This window comes from Lampetra fluviatilis, chromosome 16, assembly GCF_964198595.1.
Source record: "Lampetra fluviatilis chromosome 16, kcLamFluv1.1, whole genome shotgun sequence".
Classification (NCBI taxonomy): domain Eukaryota; kingdom Metazoa; phylum Chordata; class Hyperoartia; order Petromyzontiformes; family Petromyzontidae; genus Lampetra; species Lampetra fluviatilis.
This window is the reverse complement of record NC_136290.1, coordinates 4,204,063-4,225,694: the sequence shown is the minus strand read 5'-3', so window position 1 is coordinate 4,225,694 and position 21,632 is coordinate 4,204,063. Positions and strand designations below refer to the sequence as shown.

At 47.3% G+C, this 21,632-nt stretch overlaps 1 protein-coding gene across 1 annotated transcript; it reads left to right on the top strand.

Moving 5' to 3' along the window:
* The first annotated feature begins 8,921 nt into the window (after positions 1-8,921).
* PSMD13 (proteasome 26S subunit, non-ATPase 13) lies at positions 8,922-21,632 on the top strand. The gene is made up of 13 exons (XM_078863545.1): positions 8,922-9,127; positions 10,625-10,703; positions 12,000-12,034; positions 12,170-12,225; positions 13,258-13,301; positions 13,868-13,954; positions 14,573-14,744; positions 15,083-15,162; positions 16,051-16,176; positions 16,703-16,765; positions 18,942-19,022; positions 19,439-19,555; positions 20,754-21,632. Exons 1-13 carry the CDS (start codon positions 9,030-9,032, stop codon positions 20,847-20,849), a joined length of 1,134 nt encoding a protein of 377 aa, XP_078719671.1. The 5' UTR covers positions 8,922-9,029; the 3' UTR covers positions 20,850-21,632.

Below are 21,632 nucleotides of genomic sequence, written 5' to 3'. Positions count from 1 at the left end.
CCTTGAGCCGCTCAGCTGCTCCCAGCGCGCCGCCAGGTAGCGGTGCGGTAGAGAGCGGGGTGAGCGCCACGTGGCGCGGGGCATCGCAGCCACGAGAGCGGGTCGGCATCCGCGAGAACGAGAGGAGGTGGCTGTACCAATTGAATAAATAATGCAGAAGTTACATACCGTGTCGGAGCCACCTATTGCACAAGGATGGCGGCAGGCGCTGTGTGTTCTCGTAAGTGAAGTTTGGATTTACGTTTTCTTTGGTAAAGTTTTTCACCAGGACAAGCACTATAACGAATTGGCATTCTATGGGGTCACGCTAAGCAAGGTCTGTCTGTATTCTATATATATAAAAGGGAAATTTGGGAATGTGTCTGTTCAAGATGTTTACTTCCCGACATGCAACAAACTTGAAATTTGCCATGTAGGTACTTTCCAGACTGTACACTATGCAAAAATTATACAAATAGACTTTTGTATTTTGGGGGGGGAGCGCAATAATGGATATATTTTGCACGGCAAGTGAGCTGTGACGTCACATCTGTCATGTGACCCGTGTGCGGAAGCGTCACGCAGTGTGCCTGCTCATGTCACCCCCCAACCCTCCGCGGGTAAAGTGAAATACAAATGTGTTGCAGGTCTAAGGCGTTCTTCGCGCAGCATTGGTTTATTATTTGAGTCGTTTACTGCCGTACGCACCCTTAAAGTTGTGTGTGTCTGCAGCAAGCGCGTGTATGTGTACCTATGGACGCGCGCGCGCGTGTGTGTGTGGGGGGAGCGGTAGTGTAGTGGTTAGCGCGCTACGAACCCGGCGACCCGAGTTCGATTCCCGCTCGCGGCCACCACCGGTGACGATTATTTGAACTGATCTCGGGCCTCCCCTAGGTCGACTCAGCCTCAAACGAGTAACTGGTGTGGTTTGTGAACATCGCCACTGGGGGGACAAAGGCGGCCGGGCGTTGTGCTGGCCACCCACCCCCTCGTGTGCCGTGCCGGTCTTCATAGGTGCTCGCTAACAGCACTTGCCCCCTACAGTCTCACAGGCTACACGGGGGATCTTTGTCTTTATCCTGTGTGTGTGGGAGGGGGCAGCGACTGCGTAGCGATTCGCGCGCTGCGCTACGAACCCGGCGACCCGAGTTCGATTCCCGCTCACAGCCACCACCAGTGATGATTATTTGAACCGGTCCTAGGCCTCCCCTAGGTCGACTCAGCCTCAAACGAGTAACTCGTGTGGTGTGTGAACATAGCCACTGGGGGGACAAAGGCGGCCGGGCGTGGTGAATCCAATTCCTGGGCGAAGCCGGGTAGTAAAGCTAGTTCAATTTATGAAGCGCCTTTCACCGAGGACACAGCGGCAAACGCTGAGCACAAAAACAACTCATGAAACAAATACATGCCAATGGGCATTTTCTTAACACATAGTTGAATCAACGGAAGTGTATAAATGAGTTTTAAAAAGTTTTACAAATGTTTACGGACTCGAGAGACACTGAGACCTCGTGAAAGAGAGTTCCAGAGTCTAGGGGCCATGTGGAAATAAGGGCGATCGACCGAAGCCTCTGACCTGGGAACGAAAATCTGCATCCCCAGATCTTAGGGGCCTTGAAGGCACATATGGGTGCAGTGTGTCTCTAAGATAGGCTGGGACGAGGTGGTTCCGAGCTTTGTAGGTTAGCAGTATGATTGTAGACTGAATCCTACGTGAAACTAGAAGCTAGTGCAGAGAGGCCAACACAGGCGTATGTGATCTAAAGGAGGTGTTCTGATTAACACCCGAGCAGCCGCATTTTGAACATGCTGCAAATTGTTAAGCACCTTCTTAGGCATGCCAGGGAGGAGCAAGACTTTGCAAGAGTCGATGCGAGATGAAATTAAGTCTTTGAGCATCTTATCTGAAGCAGAGATAAGGGACCAGATACGGAAGGGGTCGATTCATGAGTAATGAATGAAAATGAGAAATGTAGAGGTATGGTGGTTATACAGAACAATTAAGCATCACAGGTGGTGATTAATGCATATGGTATCAGGAAGAGGTGAATGAATACGTTGGAGCACTTATACTTGTGTATAATGAAAGGCAGGTTGTAGAGGAGACTAAAACAAGGGACTAAGAGGTGTTGAGAGATTCTAGATTTGAAGCTTTCGTGATTGCAAGGATTCATACTCTAAAGGTTTTTTCGGTAAAGTCACGTAGGTAAAAAATATAAATAATAATTTAAATAAAATAAATTACGACGTTTCGGAGGCAACACAAGTCTCCGTCATCAGGTGGGATCGTCACAGCTAAATTTACTGTATCAAGTGAGGCCAAATCCAAGAGACAAGCTCTTAAATACAAGTTAAGGGGGAGGGGGGAGGGGCTTATCTGAATGTGGTAGCCAGGGAATGGAACGGTGGGGGGGGGGGTCTAAAAGAGAACAATGGTGCACATCGACTCGGGGTTGCGGCTGGTGTTGGCTGACAATCCAAATACAAAAAAGGCAGTACTGTTAAACGCTGGGGATGTCAACACTCGGTAAAGTAGAATAGTACCTGTCAAATAAGATGGTACAAATATGTGTAGTTAAATCTTTTTTACATGTGTAATGCGAGCAAGAACAGGGTGGTTGCTGGCCTCCGCGCCTCTCACACGGGCCGGAGTATTGAGAGGCGGAGCGTGTGGGAGGAACCACTGCTCACCTCGCTCCAATGGGAGACGGGGTGAACGGGGGGCGGAGACGGGGGCAGCATGGGAAGGAGGAGTCAGGGTCACGTGAGAGGGGGGATATAGGGAGAGAGCCGGAAGGGAGCTGGAGGAGAAGAGAGTGAGAATAGGGTGGAAGCCACGCTGGCGGTTGAGGGAGAAGTGGCGCCATTGCCACGTGGTCGGGGACCTACGCGCACCGTCGTCTAGCGGTGTGCGTGGGCAGCCGGGGCCAGCAGAGTGTGCGGGGTCGCACGTAGATAGCGAGCAGGCCAGGAGAGTGCGGGGCACACGTAGCAGCGGTGTGGCTGGCGGCGTGTGCGGAGGAGCACACGGAGGAAGCGGAGTAGCGGTGTGGGCGAGGGCCACACGGAGCGTGCGCACGGCGCACGGGAGAGGCGGCGCGGGTCCGAGCGAGGACCAGCGGGGTGCGAGACAAGAACCCAAATAAAGGACGAACGGAGACCTACATCGCCTGACGGAGTCCTTTATTACACATGGTTAATAACATCTTTCCAATGATTACTCAGTTTGTACCCATCATCACGGTTGAAGTTATGTCTGTGTTTGTATATCAAACCTTTGATGGTAGCCAGAAGGTTTGCAGAGCACCTTGGTCTCGGAAAGACAATATCATGAAAGCCCACAGCGTTGTAGCAATGATCGGCAACGGCGTAAGACACACATTTTTTTTTGATCATTGCTATTTACATTTAGAATCAACATCACGCGTTGAGAGTGATTTGGCTGCTATAAATTCCCACGTGAGGACAAGCCACTTAGTTGAGCTACCATTTGCGATGTCCAGGTAGCGTCTGAAAAAAGAGCGATATAGCTCAGTGGGCCTCACCTGGTAAAATAAAAAAAAATGTGTTTATTTTTATTTGTATCTATGGTTTGTTTACCTTTCTAATACTTTGCACTCCTATATCGTGTGTTTGCATTGTTTATTCTTGTAACGCTCTGACCCGCCTGTGAAAAAGAGCTTTATAGTTCATCGGATTCCTCCAGGAAAGATAAACATTCTGATTCTGTGAGAAAATAATTATCTCATCAAAACACTATACCACAGAGCTCATGGCATTTCCAACCAACACCACCTGGCCAGTGAATTAAAACATGTACATCGGGCTCTCAAGATGAATGGATACTCTGACCGCACTATCCACCAAGCTGTTTCTCCCACCATACAGAAACAACCACTTGAAACTCCGATCAAAACTATCCCGTTGCAATACATAGCAGGCGTGACCAAAAAGATCTCCAAAATTCTAAACAAACATAAGATCCAAGTCCGATTCCGTACAGTACTTAAAATCCGTGATCTGATTCCATCTGTAAAAGATGTCATTCCTGACTTGCAATACCCTGGAGTCTATAAACTGAGTTGCAGCTGTGGTGATTGTTACATTGGGGAAACGAAACGTCATGTTTCTGATCATGTCCGCGAGCACAAGTCAGATCTGAAACACGGCAAAATTGAGTCTTCTGCCGTTGCCGATAATTGCTACAACGCTGTGGGCTCTCATGAGATTGTCTTTTCTGAGACCAAGGTGCTCTGCAAACCTTCTGGCTACCATCAAAGGTTTGTACACGAAGCCATCCAGATATACAAACACAGACATAACTTCAACCGTAATGATGGGTACAAACTGAGTAATCATTGGAAAGATGTTATTAATCATGTTAAAAAGATTTAACTACACATATTTGGACCATCTTATTTGACAGGTACTAGTCTACTTTACCGTGTATTGACATCCCCAGCGTTTAACAGTACTTCCTTTTTTGTATTAGGATTGTCAGCCAACACCTATTACAACCCAAAAATGCACCTATTCATCTTCTTGGTTCTTTCGGTAAAGTCACGTAGAAGGGAAGTAATAAAATAATAAAAATAAAACATAATAATATGAACCATCTTCTTAGGTTTTTTCGGTAAAGTCACGTAGAAAGTAAAATAAAATAAAAACAAAAATCACGACGTTTCGGAGGCAACACAAGTCTCCGTCATCAGGTGGGACCGTCACAGCCAGATTAGCTGCATCAAGTGAGGCAATGATTCAAGATGTAATCCCTTAAAAGCGAGTTGAGGGGGGAGGGAGAGGGAGGGGGGAGCTCATCAGACTATGGTAGCCAATGAAAGGAACGTATCGGGAGGGAGGGGGGGCGAGGCCAAAAGGGTGGGCGATGGACGTGGAAGCGCTTGTGCGCAAGCGGCCAATTACTGCACACGCCAACACAATGGAGCGATTGTGTGCAAGCGGCCAGCCACTGCACCCGCCAACACAATGGGCAGAGAGGAGGAGGCGAGGTCTAATACACATGATAGACAAAAGAACGAAAATGATGATGGGTACAAACTTAGGGGGAGCTCATCAGACTATGGTAGCCAATGAATGGAACGTATCGGGAGGGAGGGGGGGGGCGGGGGGGGGGGCGAGGCCAAAAGGGTGGGCGACGGACGTGAAAGCGCTTGTGCGCAAGCGGCCAATTACTGCACACGCCAACACAATGGAGAGAGAGGGGGAGGGGGGGGGTCTGATACACATGATAGACAAAAGAACGAAAATGCCCATGTTTATACCAATGCTGGCTGAACAATGAAGAGAGTACTGTTAAAATAACTGGGGATGTTAACACTCAGTAAAGTACAGTAAAATAGTGCCTGTCAGATAAGATGGTCCAAAAAATTTGTGATTAAGTCTTTTTTGCGTGGTTGATAACATCTTTCCAATGGTTACTAAGTTTGTACCCATCATCACGGTTGAAATTATGTCTGTGTTTGTATATTTGTATGGCTTCGTGTACAAACCTTTGATGGTAGCCGGGAGGTTTGCAGCAATGATCGGCCACGGCAGAAGAATCAGTTCTGCCGTGTTTCAGATCTGACTTGTGCTCGCGGACACGATCAGAAACATGACGTTTCGTTTCTCCAATGTAGCAATCACCACAAATGCAACTCAATTTGTAGACTCCAGGATACTGTAAGTCAGGAACGACATCCTTCACAGATGGAATCAGATCACGGATTTTATGCACTGTACTGAATCGGACTTGGATCTTATGTTTGTTTAGAATTTTGGAGATCTTTTTGGTCACGCCAGCTATGTATGGTAACGTGATGGTTTTGGTCGGAGTTTCATGTGGCTGTTTCTGTGTGGTGGGAGAGACAGCTTGGCGGATAGTACGGTCAGAGTATCCGTTCATCCTGAGGGCCCGATGTACATGTCTTAATTCACCGGTCAGGTGGTGTTTGTCAGAAATGCCATGTGCTCTGTGGTATAGCGTTTTGATGAGAGAGTTCTTTTGAGATGGGTGGTGGTGGGAATCCGGTTTCAAGTAGGAGTCTGTGTGGGTGGCTTTTCTGTAGACAGAATGTCCCAAGGAACCGTCAGGACTCCTCTCAAACAGAATATCCAAGAATGGTAGTTTACCGTCTTTCTCCACTTCCATGGTGAATCTGATGGATGGGTGTCTAGAATTGATGTGGTCCAAGAAGTGGTTCAATGCTGGGAGGCCATGTGGCCAGATGACGAAAGTGTCATCCACATATCTCTTCCACAAGGAAGGACGCAGGGTGGATGTCTGGATGGCGTCTGATTCAAACTTTTCCATGAATATGTTGGCTATAACTGGTGACAAAGGGGAGCCCATAGGGGTACCCTCATTCTGTTTGTAGAAAGTGCCATTCCAGGTAAAATAGGTGTTGGTGAGGCAATGCCTAACCAGCGCAGGTGCATCAGAATTCAATCCATGTTGGACTAAGTCCTCAATTATTGTTAGGGTGTCCGGTACTGGGACTTTGGTAAACAAAGATACTACATCAAAGCTGACGAGGATGTCATCAGGAGATAGTACCATGTCCTTAACCATAGAGACTAATTGGGTTGAGTTGAGTACTGCTGAAGAGGTCTTGCCTGTGAAAGGGAGCAGAGTATCTGATAGAAAACGGGCTAGTTTGTACGTAGGAGAGTTTATCGTCGACACAATGGGTCGTAGTGGGGTGCCTTCCTTATGGATTTTGGGAAGACCATAGAGTCTGGGAGATCTTGCCGCCGATGGTTTTAGAGAGGGACGTTTGCTTGGTTCGATTAGGGAAGTCGAACTCGTGATGATACTGTTGGTTTTCGTCGTTAGGCTTTTAGTGGGATCGTTTTTAATTTTGGAGTAGAGAGCACATGGCATTTCTGACAAACACCACCTGACCGGTGAATTAAGACATGTACATCGGGCCCTCAGGATGAACGGATACTCTGACCGTACTATCCGCCAAGCTGTCTCTCCCACCACACAGAAACAGCCACATGAAACTCCGACCAAAACCATCACGTTACCATACATAGCTGGCGTGACCAAAAAGATCTCCAAAATTCTAAACAAACATAAGATCCAAGTCCGATTCAGTACAGTGCATAAAATCCGTGATCTGATTCCATCTGTGAAGGATGTCGTTCCTGACTTACAGTATCCTGGAGTCTACAAATTGAGTTGCATTTGTGGTGATTGCTACATTGGAGAAACGAAACGTCATGTTTCTGATCGTGTCCGCGAGCACAAGTCAGATCTGAAACACGGCAGAACTGATTCTTCTGCCGTGGCCGATCATTGCTACAACTCGGTGGGCTCTCATGAAATTGTCTTTTCCGAGACCAAGGTTCTCTGCAAACCTCCCGGCTACCATCAAAGGTTTTTACACGAAGCCATACAAATATACAAACACAGACATAATTTCAACCGTGATGATGGGTACAAACTTAGTAACCATTGGAAAGATGTTATCAACCACGCAAAAAAGACTTAATCACAAATTTTTTGGACCATCTTATCTGACAGGCACTATTTTACTGTACTTTACCGAGTGTTAACATCCCCAGTTATTTTAACAGTACTCTCTTCATTGTTCAGCCAGCATTGGTATAAACATGGGCATTTTCGTTCTTTTGTCTATCATGTGTATCAGACCCCCCCCTCCCCCTCTCTCTCCATTGTGTTGGCGTGTGCAGTAATTGGCCGCTTGCGCACAAGCGCTTTCACGTCCGTCGCCCACCCTTTTGGCCTCGCCCCCCCCCCCGCCCCCCCCTCCCTCCCGATACGTTCCATTCATTGGCTACCATAGTCTGATGAGCTCCCCCTAAGTTTGTACCCATCATCATTTTCGTTCTTTTGTCTATCATGTGTATTAGACCTCGCCTCCTCCTCTCTGCCCATTGTGTTGGCGGGTGCAGTGGCTGGCCGCTTGCACACAATCGCTCCATTGTGTTGGCGTGTGCAGTAATTGGCCGCTTGCGCACAAGCGCTTCCACGTCCATCGCCCACCCTTTTGGCCTCGCCCCCCCTCCCTCCCGATACGTTCCTTTCATTGGCTACCATAGTCTGATGAGCTCCCCCCTCCCTCTCCCTCCCCCCTCAACTCGCTTTTAAGGGATTACATCTTGAATCATTGCCTCACTTGATGCAGCTAATCTGGCTGTGACGGTCCCACCTGATGACGGAGACTTGTGTTGCCTCCGAAACGTCGTGATTTTTGTTTTTATTTTATTTTACTTTCTACGTGACTTTACCGAAAAAACCTAAGAAGATGATTCCTTGCAGTCACGAAAGCTTCAAATCTAGAATTAATATAATAATATGAAATAAATTATTATGTTTTATTTTTATTATTTTATTACTTCCCTTCTACGTGACTTTACCGAAAGAACCAAGAAGATGAATCCCTGCAGTCACGAAAGCTTTAAATCGAAAAATGCACCTATTGTTCTGTTTTAGCCCCGCCCACCCCTCCAATACGTTCCATTCATTGGCTACCACATTCAGATAAGCCCCTCCCCCCCTCCCCCTTGACTTGTATTTTAGAGCTTGTCTCTTGGAATTTTGCCTCACTTGATACAGTCAATTTAGCTGTGACGGTCCCACCTGATGACGGAGACTTGTGTTGCCCCCGAAACGTCGTGATTTATTATTTTATTTCTATTATAATATTTATTATTTATTTTTACCTACGTTACTTTACCGAAAAAACCTAAGAGTATTCTGATTCTGAAAGCTTCAAATCTAGAATTCTGATTCTGGTCAGATTAACAGCAATTGGAGGCGTCTGCGAGTGTGACGTCACGCTTTTGTGACGTACGCCTATGGCGATGGCGTCATTTTTCATTACGACGTCACGGTGTGAGTGGAGGAGGAGGGGGAGGGTGACGTCAATTTACCGCTCAAAACGATTTGGTGGTTGACGTCACCTCGTAGTGTTGACCGCTGGGTGACGTCACGCTCTCCATCCCGCCTACCTCCGCCGCCGCCTCCATCGCCTCCTCGTTCACTTCACTTTAAATTCCCCCCCAACACCGGCGGAGCCATGAGGGACGTGACCGCCTTCCTCAAGCAGCAGCAGTGCAAGAGCGCCCCGGAGCTCGCGGCCGAGTGGCAGAGGCTGGAGGAGCTCTACAACAAGAAGTGAGCGATTGGCGCACGCTCGCTGGGTGCCGCTGAGTCACCTCCGCCGTCCAGGCCTCAGCCTCGGCCTCGCCTGGTTGCCTTGGCCCGGACGCGAGGCGCGCGTCCCGCATGGGAGGGTCAGGCGAGGCCGAGGTCGCATGTCGGGGCCCCGTTGCGTGTTCGAGGCCTTATTGGGTTGAGGTAAAACTCTGCGGGTAGAGACGCAGTGAATGAACGAGGGAGGCCACTCTGGCATTGGTGGTGTTATTCTACAAGCACCGGCGCGTCTGTATCGGCCTGCCAAGTCGCGAGTTTGAAACAACAACCAACAACAACCAACAACAACAAACAACAACCATGACGCGTCACAATCGAGGCGGCCGCATCTGCTGTGTTAGTCTGTACTTGTTCAGCCCGTAGCAACATCCACCAGCAGTCGCGTCTACACCGTCAAACTTGTAGCGTTACTGTGTTTATTATATACCGTCAGCGCGCCGTGTTTACGTTTCGGCATTTTGTGCTGTTGCAGTGGCGCTGTCATTGTGCTGGCGTGTTTGATCGGTTGCATCAAGTTCGTCCGCACCATAATAGAGGGCTTTTGGGGGTTATATCGCGTAGAAATATAAATGTTGTGTCGTTAAACCCGCCACCACCCGCCACTGCAAATTAGTAAGGTTTGTCTTGTAAACAGAACATGCCAATTCGTTACTAGTACAGCAATACCGATGTGTTGGAGAGTAAATCCATAACATTTACAATTTGAGTCCGACGTTTCGCCAGTAATTACAACTAGTTTCATCGGGTTTAACGACACATTTATATATACGCGATTTAACCCAAAAAAAACCTCTTTGGTCGCAAAAAGCTACATGTTAAACTGTTTTTTTGCACCGTACGTAGCCAACCGTGCTAACAGGAGGTGCGGGAGAAAGGACGACAAACTAAACACAAAAAAGCAGTTCTAAAGAAGTGAGTTTTCAATCTGGATGATTAATTAAAAGTGCATAGCTCCATTGGCTTACTAATATCTGAAGAGCGTTCCAGACGGCCCAAGACACGGTTCGTGTCGAGGTTTGGTGAGCCAGTAGAGGGGTTTCAGGGGGTAGCCTAGGGAATATCCGACATCCATAAAGGTTTTTTTGGGTTAGATCGCGTAAATATAAATGTGTCGTTAACCCACCACCACCTGACACAGCCAGTCAATACGATTTTTGCACGTAAACAGGACGTGCCAATTCGTGACTAGTATAGCACACCGGTGTATTGTGGAGAGTAAACCCACGACATTTACAATTCGAGTACGACGTTTCGCCAGTGATTACAACCAGCTTCATCAGGCGATTTTCCGGAATTGTGAAGAAGTCATATTTTAGTCTTACATTATTTGAAAAGTGCAGAAAGGCAGTTCTGGTGGATGATATTTGCATTGAAGGAGAGGCGTCCTAAAGTGCCTTTTTGCAATATTGGTGCTGTTGAGTATTAAATGTCCCTTTTTTGTTTGCGGTGTGTATTTAGACTGTGGCATCAACTCACACTGCACATTACCACGTTTGTGCAGCATCCCAGTTTTGCTGAAGGCGATGGCTTACTCAAGGTATGAAAGACACGCCACTTCGGATTTGTCCATGCACCCTTACAAATTCATCAATGTCGCATATGTCCATACCAAGTTAAATGTATGTCAGACCCATGCTGATTTAACCATGAGATAGCTTCTTTAAAAGGGTGCCAAGTATAGTTGATTAATATTGATTTATAAGGTTCACGAAACTTGCAAGGGTCTTTAATTTATGTAAGTCTAATATATATTATTCATGTTAAATATAAGCCAAATGCGTGAACACATTTGTACACACAAGAAATGAAAAATAAAATGGAACACATAAATGACACAGTAAAAACTATACATAAAAAAGGGGGTGTATTTGTGAAGCATTGTATCTAGTCAATAAAAACGGGGAAGGGCTGGGGGGGGGATAAAGTAACAGGGGAGGGGAATAAGCAACAACAACAAATCAAATATGATGTGCGCAGCAGTGTCAGTCTGGTTGTTATGTGTCACTCATAAGCATGATATGTGATTTGTTACAAGCGTAATGCATTATTGTTATTAATCTCGCCATGTCTTACCACCAGTAACATGTTTATCCAGTATCGGGCACCTGATGGTGATGTGGCTCAGTCTGTAGCCCTGGCAATGTCCTCCATGGAGCACGGCTCCTGTAGGAGAGCAAACAGATCAATTGCTAGCTGCTCCTCGGTCTGTGTGTTACTCACGGTCACGTGTGTGTCACTCACGGTCACGTGTGTGTCACGTGTGTGTCACTCACGGTCACGTGTGTGTCACTCATGGTCACGTGTGTGTTAATGTCGTGAGGGTGGCCCCACCACATGTGACATGTCTACCATCTATGCACTCTTTCCCCCATCATAAGCCACTTCGTAGAGCTATCATTTGTGGCTTGGTCGCTTCTGAAAAAGAAGCTAATAGCGCAGTGGGCTTTACCTTGTAAAATAAAAAATATTTTTTGGTGATTTGCTTACCTTTCTTATACTTTACACTCCTATTGTGTTTTTGTATTGCTTGTTGTAACTTCGTGGCCTGCCCATACTGGGCATTTATACAAAGAGCTTGATAGCTCATCGGGTTCCTCCAGTGTAAATAAAGATTCTGGTTCTGACAGCCACAGTCTCCTATGACCAGTCTAGGTAACTTTGTTCAGTTAAGTCTTTTGTTAAGTTGTTAAGCCTTCTGAACAATTGTGCTTTATGGTACCTTTTGTTACAGTGTGAACAATCCTTCCATGGTTTGTCAGCAAACCTGGTTGGGTTGGGCCCCACTTTTTGTATATACCTTAACAAATGTATGCTGTCTTTTTTTTTTATACAGATGTATGAAAACTTTCTCTGTGACTTTGAACACAGGTAAGCCTTGTCGTAATGTGCACAAATAATTTCCAATTAATTTTAAGTCCTAATTCGTCTATTAAAATGTGTGCACTCTCATGATGATTTTTTTTGTGTTTTTTTTCCTTTGCAAACTTTCTGTGCTGTCTAAAGAGTAAACCCACTGTCCCTGGTGGAGATCATACTGCACATCATCAAGCAGATCACTGGTAAGTCATGGTCACGCACGTGTAGAACCACGTGTTTACTATACACTGTGCTCTTCTATTTACGGAGAAAAGATTCACCGAGTCTGTAGACTCTTGAGGAGGCCCTTCATTGTGGTGCTTAGTCACTGCTGCGTAAAGTATGACTCGTGCCTCAACACACAAACCACCACCTGTGAGGAGTTAATAAAAAAAAATACCATGTAGCTGAGGCAGCAGCCTTCCTGCTCTTCTCCACAGTGCTGGATTACAAGTGTGCTCCGGGCAGTGGTGGGTGGCTATACCACATGGCCTGTAATCCAGCACTGCGGAGACGAGGATTGGTGGATCGCACAAATGTTGTGAGACTCCCTTCCTGTGGGTGTGGAGGTGCCGTACCCAGGCTTGCCGGGAGAATACCGTGCAGCAAGTGTGTAAAAAAATAATCTCCATCCGTTCCATTTGTATGGGATAGTATTTCACCCTCGCACGTGTGGGGGTTTCTCCAGGTTCTCTGGTTTCTTCCCACATGTCAACACTAAATAATTGGCTGATAACACCTTAGTAAAAGAATGAGTGAGGTTTCAAAAGTGCAATTTAACCCTTTCCCGTTCAGAGACATCTGCAAGTTGCAGAGTGGGGTCCCGTGAATTTTATTTAGAGAGGCGTAGCGCCATTGTTTTTGAAGACATTGGACTCACCGCGGAGAACCGTAGCGACGCGACTGCACTGATGGCTGGAGCCAAACTGTGCCACACGCCCTCCCGCTTAGACTTGTGGGAGCCTCAGTACGTCAAAGACGTACAAGTGAAATTATTTGATTTTAGTTTCTCTGACGATTTACACGTACGTCATCGGAATGGGGAAGGGTTAAACATGAGTAGGGTTAAACATGAGTAGGGTATCACAGAGGGTATGATATGCGCATTGATAGCAGAGGAAGGAAGGCTCCGTTCATTTTTAGATTAGTTGGACGACACTCCAGGACTGGAAAGGAAGAAGACGGGGTTCTACAAGAACGAAATGCTTAATGTGTGTACATTTTCCTGTGTTCAGATCCAAACGAAGCTCTGCAGTTTTTGGAAAAGACAAAGGAAAAGGTGAAATGCACTTATAAAAACGGGTACATTTCCCTAATCAGATGGGAGTGGGTGAACGCCAATGTGCGTGCGCAAATCTTCACTTTGCGGTCATTTATACGATGTGTGCGTGGAAACGTCAACTTCAGTGCTGGAGAGAGAAAATAGTGAATCCTGGCGTTTACAGTTCCAGATTCCCTACATATACAAGTGTTGAGAAGTGACAGTCAGTAGAAATATCTCATGATTGGAGAGACTGATATTCGATTTAGTTATAGAATATATTAGTAGTGATCTTTTTATGTTATTTGCTTCATGTGTGTATTTGTTAAATGCTTTGTTAAGCTGTGCTGACCTTAATGGTTTGTTACAAACGGCACTTGCTCCAAAAGTGCCTCGGCTGATCAGTGGTTCCCTGTGCTGTCGTGCACGTCGTTCATTTAAATGATCTGGCTTCTAGAAATTTTAGCATTTTATTTCCAGCCACAGTTTTCAGAATCATGTTTAAGTGAAAAGGCACCGTATGTCGGACCGTTAGAATTCTCGTAGACTCACCACCCTCTCCTGTGCTTTGTCGTCGCGCGCAGGTGAAAGGCAATGATGAGGCTGTCATCCTATGCAAGACGTCCATCGGGGTGCTCAAGATGCAGCAGAACGAACTGCAGGACACCAAGGTACTGGAAACCGTCTCCTGACGTTAGAAGGGATAGGTCGGTGGGCGGCGTATTTGCCGTCTCCTGATGTTAGAAGGGATAGGTCGGTGGGCGGCGTATTTGTCGTTTTCAACGGAATGTGGTGGCGTAGATGGGCGTTGCGATGCACGCCTGTAAAGTGGCATTCTAAAGGTGGAGGCTGGTGGATTGTGCAAAGATCGTTGCTGTGAGGCTCTCGGCCTGCCGGGCCGTGAGGTGCAAGGATAATGGCAGCGCGACAAACCAGTTTATGCGGTAGCCGCTCGGTTTTCCTAGAGTTCTTTTCTTGCCACCCACATAGAAAAAACGAATAAGAGTTGGGCGAACATTATCAGTGCAGGACCCACCTTAAAACATGTTTCTTCTTGGTGAATACATAATAAATACACATTCCAGATGTAACATCCTTAACTCCTTTGCATAGCTTATGTGATTTAATGCCTCTGTCCCAAAGGTAAGTTTGCCATGATATATAACTATGAAATGCAACACATGTTGGTCATATTTTTCCATATATATATTTTTTTAATGTTAGGTTGTCAGCCCGACTCGTGCACGTGACGTGAATGTGCTGCGTCTGTTTGCGAATCTTTGCCTCAGAAACTGGTGGAGGAGGTGGGGGAGACCCTGGACAGCCTGCCCGGCGTGACGAGTGTGCACAGCCGCTTCTACGACCTGTCAAGCCGCTACTACCAGCTGATGGGCGACCACGCCTCCTACTACAAGGACGCCCTGCGCTACCTCGGTTGCATCGACATCAAGGACATTCTTGGTAATAACCCAACCAGCCAAGTCAGTTGTGGCCTAGCATGAAGGCAACCCGATGTCGTCGCCATCTCTCACAGTCTCACGATTTAACAATCCACCCAGCGCCTGCAGCATGAGCCGATCTTATCGCTTCATCCCCATGACGGTCATCCACTTGGGTGTCTTCTTTCCATCGTTGCTCTCTCTCTCGGGTGTCCGCAAGCCAGGATTGCAAATGACGATGGTGATGACCACTGCCCAGCGGGATTGCTTGACTCCGTTTTACCCTGCCCCGTGAACCAGGTGTTACAGCCTAATTAGACCAACACCCATCCCTTGCCCTGCGTGTTGCGATGTGTGCAGTGACAGAGCAGCAGGAGAGGGCATTCACTCTCGGCCTGGCCGGGCTGCTCGGGGAGGGAGTGTACAATTTCGGGGAATTGGTAAGCTTCCTCACTCAGCCGTTCATTACTCAAGGCACTTGTGTAACTGTTTCCTCAATAGGGAAAGCTCCTTTCACGTAGACTTTGGATCCCACATGTTCCATGTTGCTGCCAGACCACCCGACCTACTGGTAAATAAGGGTGGCCGAGATATGTATGTATGTAGGTATGTCGAACTCCTTTCTCACCGTACGTAGCCAACCATGCTAATGGGAGGTGCAGAATATATGGCAATATAATTGGTGTACATTATTTTTTTTCGCTTTTGTCGTTTTGGTGACCCACGTCACTCTTGCAAATGAGCATCATCCTGATGTCTGGAGTTCTCACCAAGGGGCACAAGTAAACTTGAATGTGGCATTGTGTTGCTTGAGTGTATACTTAGAGTGCTATCCTAAAAAAGCAAAGATGGCAAACTTGCCAGTGCAAGACCCTCTTGAAATATTTTCCCAGGCTACATATAATACCTTACCAAACCCAGCGGTGGGGTGTTCTGTGGTTCTAAGTTTGTATGTTGAAATTCTTCTTGGTGTCGACTCGGGCCCCCATCACATTGTGATTGTCCCAAGTGATGTTATTTCCCCCATCAAAGAAATGTGGAATTTCTGGCATTGGGCACAAGGCCCACAGTGGACATATGAGCTCCACCCCATTGCCTATACGACTTTTGTTAACCAAGGAATGTCTCGCCGAGTCTTGGGTCTTTTTCATCTGGAGGGTCCTGCTCGCACCTCCGATGAGCGCGGTTGGCTTTGTACTGTGCGAAAGAAGTTCAACATACTTTCTCTGGATGTTCGACCAGTTCTCCGAGTTGAGGTATTGTAACGTACGAGTCATGTCACGTCAACGAAGCAGGGGCTCGTCCTGAATGCTGCCCCTCTCCGACAGCTCATGCACCCGGTGCTCGAGTCGGTACGCAAGACGGACAAGCAGTGGCTCATCGACACTCTGTACGCCTTCAACAGCGGCAACGTGGAGGAGTTCCAGGCACTGAAGCCCAAGTGGGGCACACAGGTGCGGGATCTTAATCTTCTCTACATAAACTATTTTTTATTTTAGCAGGTAAGGCCCACTGAGCTATGTAGCTCTTTTTCAGAAGCGACCTGGCCACAAATGATAGCTCAACGAAGTGGCTTATCACGTGGTAATTTATAGCATCCAAATACTCTTAACTCACGTTTCTAAATGTGAAGGGAAAAACCCGGATGACTCGGAGAAAAATCCACACGACCACGGGGAGAGAGACATGCAAATTCCAAGTATACAACAAGCCTCAGGTTTGGGATCGAACCCATGATCTCCTTTATACTCGGCGAGGGAGTTAACATCTCGCTATCACGGCGCTCCATGCATCTCTCAACCCTCTCACGTCACCAGTCTCTATATCCCCCACCTGCATGGTGGAGCTATAGTAAACTAACGTTTAACAGCACTGTGGTAGGCACCTAATAAAACAAACCGCATTGCGAGAGAGTGGCAAAACCTTGTACGTAGAAATGAGTTTGAGGCTAACGTAGTGGTTTGCCGCGTTTGCCCCCAGCCTGACCTCGCTGCCAACGAGTCCAAGCTGCTGAAGAAGATACAGCTGCTCTGCATCATGGAGGTGAGTGGTGGGGAAAATCGAAAGCCCGTTTTGACGGGCGTGGTATCAGTAAATCAAATCAGCCGGAATGCGCCCCGATCTCGTCCCATCTTAGAAGCTAACCCAGATCGAATCCAGATAAATGCTTGCATGGGTGATCACCACGCACAACAGTCTGTTATATGCTGCATGGTGTGCGTGGCAGAGGACGGTGCATCAACATCCATTGGTATAATGTACCTCTATGCTCTCAGCTTTCTGTGTAATCATATCTCCTCCCACAGGGATGTATGGTAATTGTGAAAAGTCTGGAGACTCCGTAGCTTCCCTGGGTACATAAGCACAATGTATTTGTTGTTATTATTAACGATCATAATATTCCTTTGGATAGCGCTATGGTTAAGAGTCCTCAACTGACATGTTACGTGCTAGGAAGAAGGGCTATTGCCACAAACATCACCTATCTTGTCTGTGTGTCTGTCTGTCTTTCTCTGTGTGGATGCACACTTGCGAATGATTTGGCTCTCAAACCGTGGGGTTGACGTTTAAAAAAAAGTAGCCAGGTACCACGCCGTAAGCCCAATGGTGAGCCATCGCTATTCCGTTTTCCCATCCGTCAACTTTAAAGTAGTTAAATAAACTATTTAGTGCTATTTTATTATTTCCTCGCGCCACTCCGCGAGGGCTAAAGCTGCCCGGGGGTTGCCCCTAGCAACGCACACGTGTCATCGGTGGAGGGGGGGGATTTCTCATTCGCGTTCAAAATTTAAAAAAACGCTGAGGTAAATTCTTCAAAGTGTAATGTCCCCCCACCCCAATGTGTGCATTTAGTACTCTCTGGTCGGTAGATAGTAATATTATAGCGCTTACATACTATTACTGTAGAGCGGGGGGGGGGATGGTGGGGGGGGGTAACGGCCCAGCCCCCAGCCTGCCAAGTTGCCACCTCGGCCGGCTAGGCAATCTAGGCGAGGTCGTGGGCTCTTCGCGGGACTAGGCCTCACGACGGCACTCTTGTCAGGTTAGTAGTTTGTGCTTTAGAGTCCGCATGTACTACTGTAGTGATAGCAGGTACCACCACAGTCAGTATGTACTGCTGTAGTGATAGTAGAAACTGCTGTCGAGTTGGTATATACTGCTATATAGAGTTAGTAGATACTAGAGTCAGTAGATACTACTATACAGTCAGTAGCTATTACTGGCTCGGTCGATGCTACTGCACAGCCAGTAGATACATCTGCAGAGTCAATAAATACTACTTAGTTGTATGTAGGGTGTGTACGTTTTTTACCTACGCGGGGGTAAAAAATAATTTTTAAGGGGGGGGTCAAGAATTTTCGGAAACCCTACTTTATATAACTTTTGGACTTCTGAAAGCCTCTTATAATTTTGTTGGTGGAGAAATGGACAAACGGGCCACCGGGCTTTAACAATAGCTTAGTATCTGTAGTGTTTTTAAGATAAGTTTTGAAATATATGTTTTGCCTGGGCAACGCCGGGTACTTCCCGCTAGTCTTTTCTATATTTTTGAAGGCCACAATGTTATTGACAAACGGGTTGAGTTTATTTGATAACTGCGCTTGTGCACCATTGTCAACGCAGCAGCATTAGCGATTCATTTGCTCAAGGCACATTTATTAGGTTGCAAAGTTCTAATCTCATTTGAGTGTTTACTCAGCCCATTACCCACACACATCGAGTGACAAGGCAATATTTGTCCTATTATACAGGCTCCTGCTTGTCATAGGTTCGTAGAATTTGCATGACTGGGTTGTGGCCGCTAGTGAGCAGGTAGACCCATTGCTTTACATTGCAGTAGTGGAGAAAATGTCGTTTTTACGTACGGCTGGATGAATAGCCACTTACAAGTCTTATGTCCAGATTCGTTGTACCGGAAATGACTTGGGTTGATGTGCAGTCAAATTCTTCAGTGCCTGCAGACTTCACGGCGGTTCACAGTGGTCGAGCAGCCTAGTCGTGTTTCCGTAATCGTACATCGGCTTTCTCCGAATTTCTATCGGTGATGGCAGAGGGGGTGGATCTGCCATGGAACGTGCAGATGTAATTTAACGTGGACCATTATGGACTTTCACAAAAAGAAAATGCCTTTTGTGGGCCCACTTTCACTTGAAGTGGGGGGACCATGCTGGCTGCTTTGCGAGTTGCCTTGCTTGTATTTCCATGTCTCGTTTGCCAGATGACGTTCACACGGCCGGCAAACAACCGGCAGCTCACGTTCCAGGAAATCTCCACCAAGGCGAAACTCCCGGTCAACGAGGTAATGCATCCTCACAGCCCACGTGAAGTCGGTCACTTTCCCATTAATGCTCTGGCTCGGTGTTCTTCACTGCAAGGCCCGTGGGCCACTGGCAGCCCCTGGAGGCGAGATGTTAACTATCTCGCCTGGCATACAGGGGGTTTGCATGTTCCGCCCGTGGTCACGTCGATTTGTCTCCGGGTCCTCCGGTTTTCCCCTCCACATTTAGAAACATGCTTTTTAGAGTATTTGACTGCTATAATTTTCCACGTGATAAGCCACTTCTTTGAGCTATCATTTGTGATAGCCAGGTCGCTTCTGAAAAAGTGTTGTATTGCTCAGTGGGCCTTACCTGGTCAAATAAAAAAGTTTTTATCTTACACGCACACACCGATGTCACCAATGCCTTCCTCCCCTCCGCCGCCACCCTGTGCCAGGTGGAGCTGCTGGTGATGAAAGCCCTGTCGGCCGGCCTGGCCAAGGGCAGCATTGACGAGGTGGACAAGAAGGTGCACATGAACTGGGTACAGCCGCGTGTGCTCAACCTGCAGCAGGTGACCGCTCCTCCCCTCGTGCTCGCACCCTCCGCGGCTCTGGGGATCAACACGCACCTTCTTGGACGTGCGCAGCCCTATTGCCAATCCTTTGATGGATGAGGGCCCTACCCCCCATGCTGTGTGGGTCATGGTGGGGTGAGCTATAAAGCTTCTTTTTAGAAATGTCCAGTTCACCAAGTGTCATCACACTGGTCAGTGCTGGTTGGTGACGGTAGGGAACACGCACGTATTTGGCTGCTATAATTTTCCACAAGCCACTTCTTTGAGCTATCATTTGTGGCCAGGTCACTTGTGAAAAAGAGGTGTATAGCTCAGTGGGCCTTAGCTGCTAAAGTATCAAATAAATATAACAATGGCTGTTACTGTGCGTCCGTTTCCCACAATGCATTGTAAATGCTCGTTTTTTGCCGGCGGTTTCCCATTCACCGTCTGGGTACTTCCCGCTTCACGTCAAAGATCTGACACATTCTAGGCGATTTGGTCATGGGGCCACCATATGTAATGCCATGTTGTTAGGCTATTCCTGTAACAACACAGAACACGACTGAAAAGGTCGTGTGGCTCTGTAGCAGAGCTAGACTCTGGAATTTTAATAAAATGGGAGTTAAAAACTAAGCTGGAGGCCAACTCGGTATACTTTGCCTATGGGGTCCATAAAGTAAAATAGGTGACTGTGCAAAGTCAACGGTGCCCCCCCCCCCCCCACCGCAATAAGGGATGTAAGGTTGCCAGCACGGTCGCAGGACTACCAATGGGGATGAGCCTCATTCCTAATTTTAGCAGGAACACGCTTGAAATGTAGGAGAAAGTTATTAGATGACTCCGGTAGCCACCCATTACTAAACTGGCTTCACAAGTGCAATGAGATGGTCTCGGATTGGTCACCAATGACTGCAAAAAACACAACCATCACGTTAAATTTGGTTCTGCGCTCAAATTTGGCCCCACTACCGTATAGACCAGAGGTGACGAAGGGATTTCCGAGGCAGCTGTTACTATCCATCTATCGGAGCCGTTCGGACACGAGAGGTTTTTCGCTGCTCTGCAAGAAGACGTAAATTGATTAATCTCATTCCACCATGTCCATATCACAATTGGGACAAACGTGAAAACAAAACGGCGTTCACGCAGCCGTCCATTTTCACTCTCTCGGCCCACCGCGACGGGTACTGACGTTGTCGCTTGCTCGGCACAGATCGCGGGGATGAAGGAGAGGCTGGACTCGTGGTGCGACAACGTGAAGAACATGGCTGTGCTGGTGGAGGACCGGGCCCACGACATCCTCACCTGAGGCTTCCCCCCCCCACCCCCCCGCGTAAAACACGACGCGACCGTCGCCACAAAACGGCCCGTCACGGTCCACGCGCACACACATGCACGCACACACACACACACCGTGCGTTACCGAGGGGCGACGGGAAAATCTGTGACCCGACGCGGTGGCACGAGTAACCTGCACGAAGCTTTGATATTTTACTTACGTGGGTCAGCTTGAAGTGCATAATTCACGTTGTTCAAACCACAACACACACGTCACAAATTAGCTCTTCCCTACAAGTGATTATTTAATTGGCAACATATGGGAGGCACTGGGGAGCCAGGTCTGGGTAAGAGGATTCCCCCTATTTTCCTAATCTTTTCTTAAATCTTGATGCATTTAGCAGATTTATCCACTATCAGCAAACACAATGTTGTCAAATTCATCTCCAGCCATAACATTTGGTATTTCTCAATAACGCGCTCCAGACAATTCACTTTATGCAGTAAAACCTCCTGTTGTAACCCCACAACTGTTTCCATGGCCCCTCACTAGAGGACTTGAATGTGCTGCGTAATCCACAGCTACACCAGATGGTCGAACTCAATTGCCAATCGTGTAGGAGACCTCGTGACCCCACCCCCTATTCAAGTTTACTGGCCGAACACATTTTTTCAACGTCAGTCCCTGAGAGAAAGTGTGGTAAGGAGTTGTATTTTGTTCGCGTGCGATGACACAAGGATTGCCACTGTGCAAATTGCGTTTTGGCTTGTTTTTCAACCGATGGATACCGAGTAAACGTTATTTCATACGGTT

Coding starts and splice junctions, on each gene's coding strand:
- PSMD13 (XM_078863545.1), top strand. CDS start 9,030: ATGAGGGACGTGACCGCCTTCCTCAAGCAGCAGCAGTGCAAGAGCGCC. Junction 10,704..11,999: donor AAGGCGATGGCTTACTCAAG/GTATGAAAGACA, acceptor TTTTTTATACAG/ATGTATGAAAACTTTCTCTG. Junction 16,766..18,941: donor AGCTGCTCTGCATCATGGAG/GTGAGTGGTGGG, acceptor CTCGTTTGCCAG/ATGACGTTCACACGGCCGGC.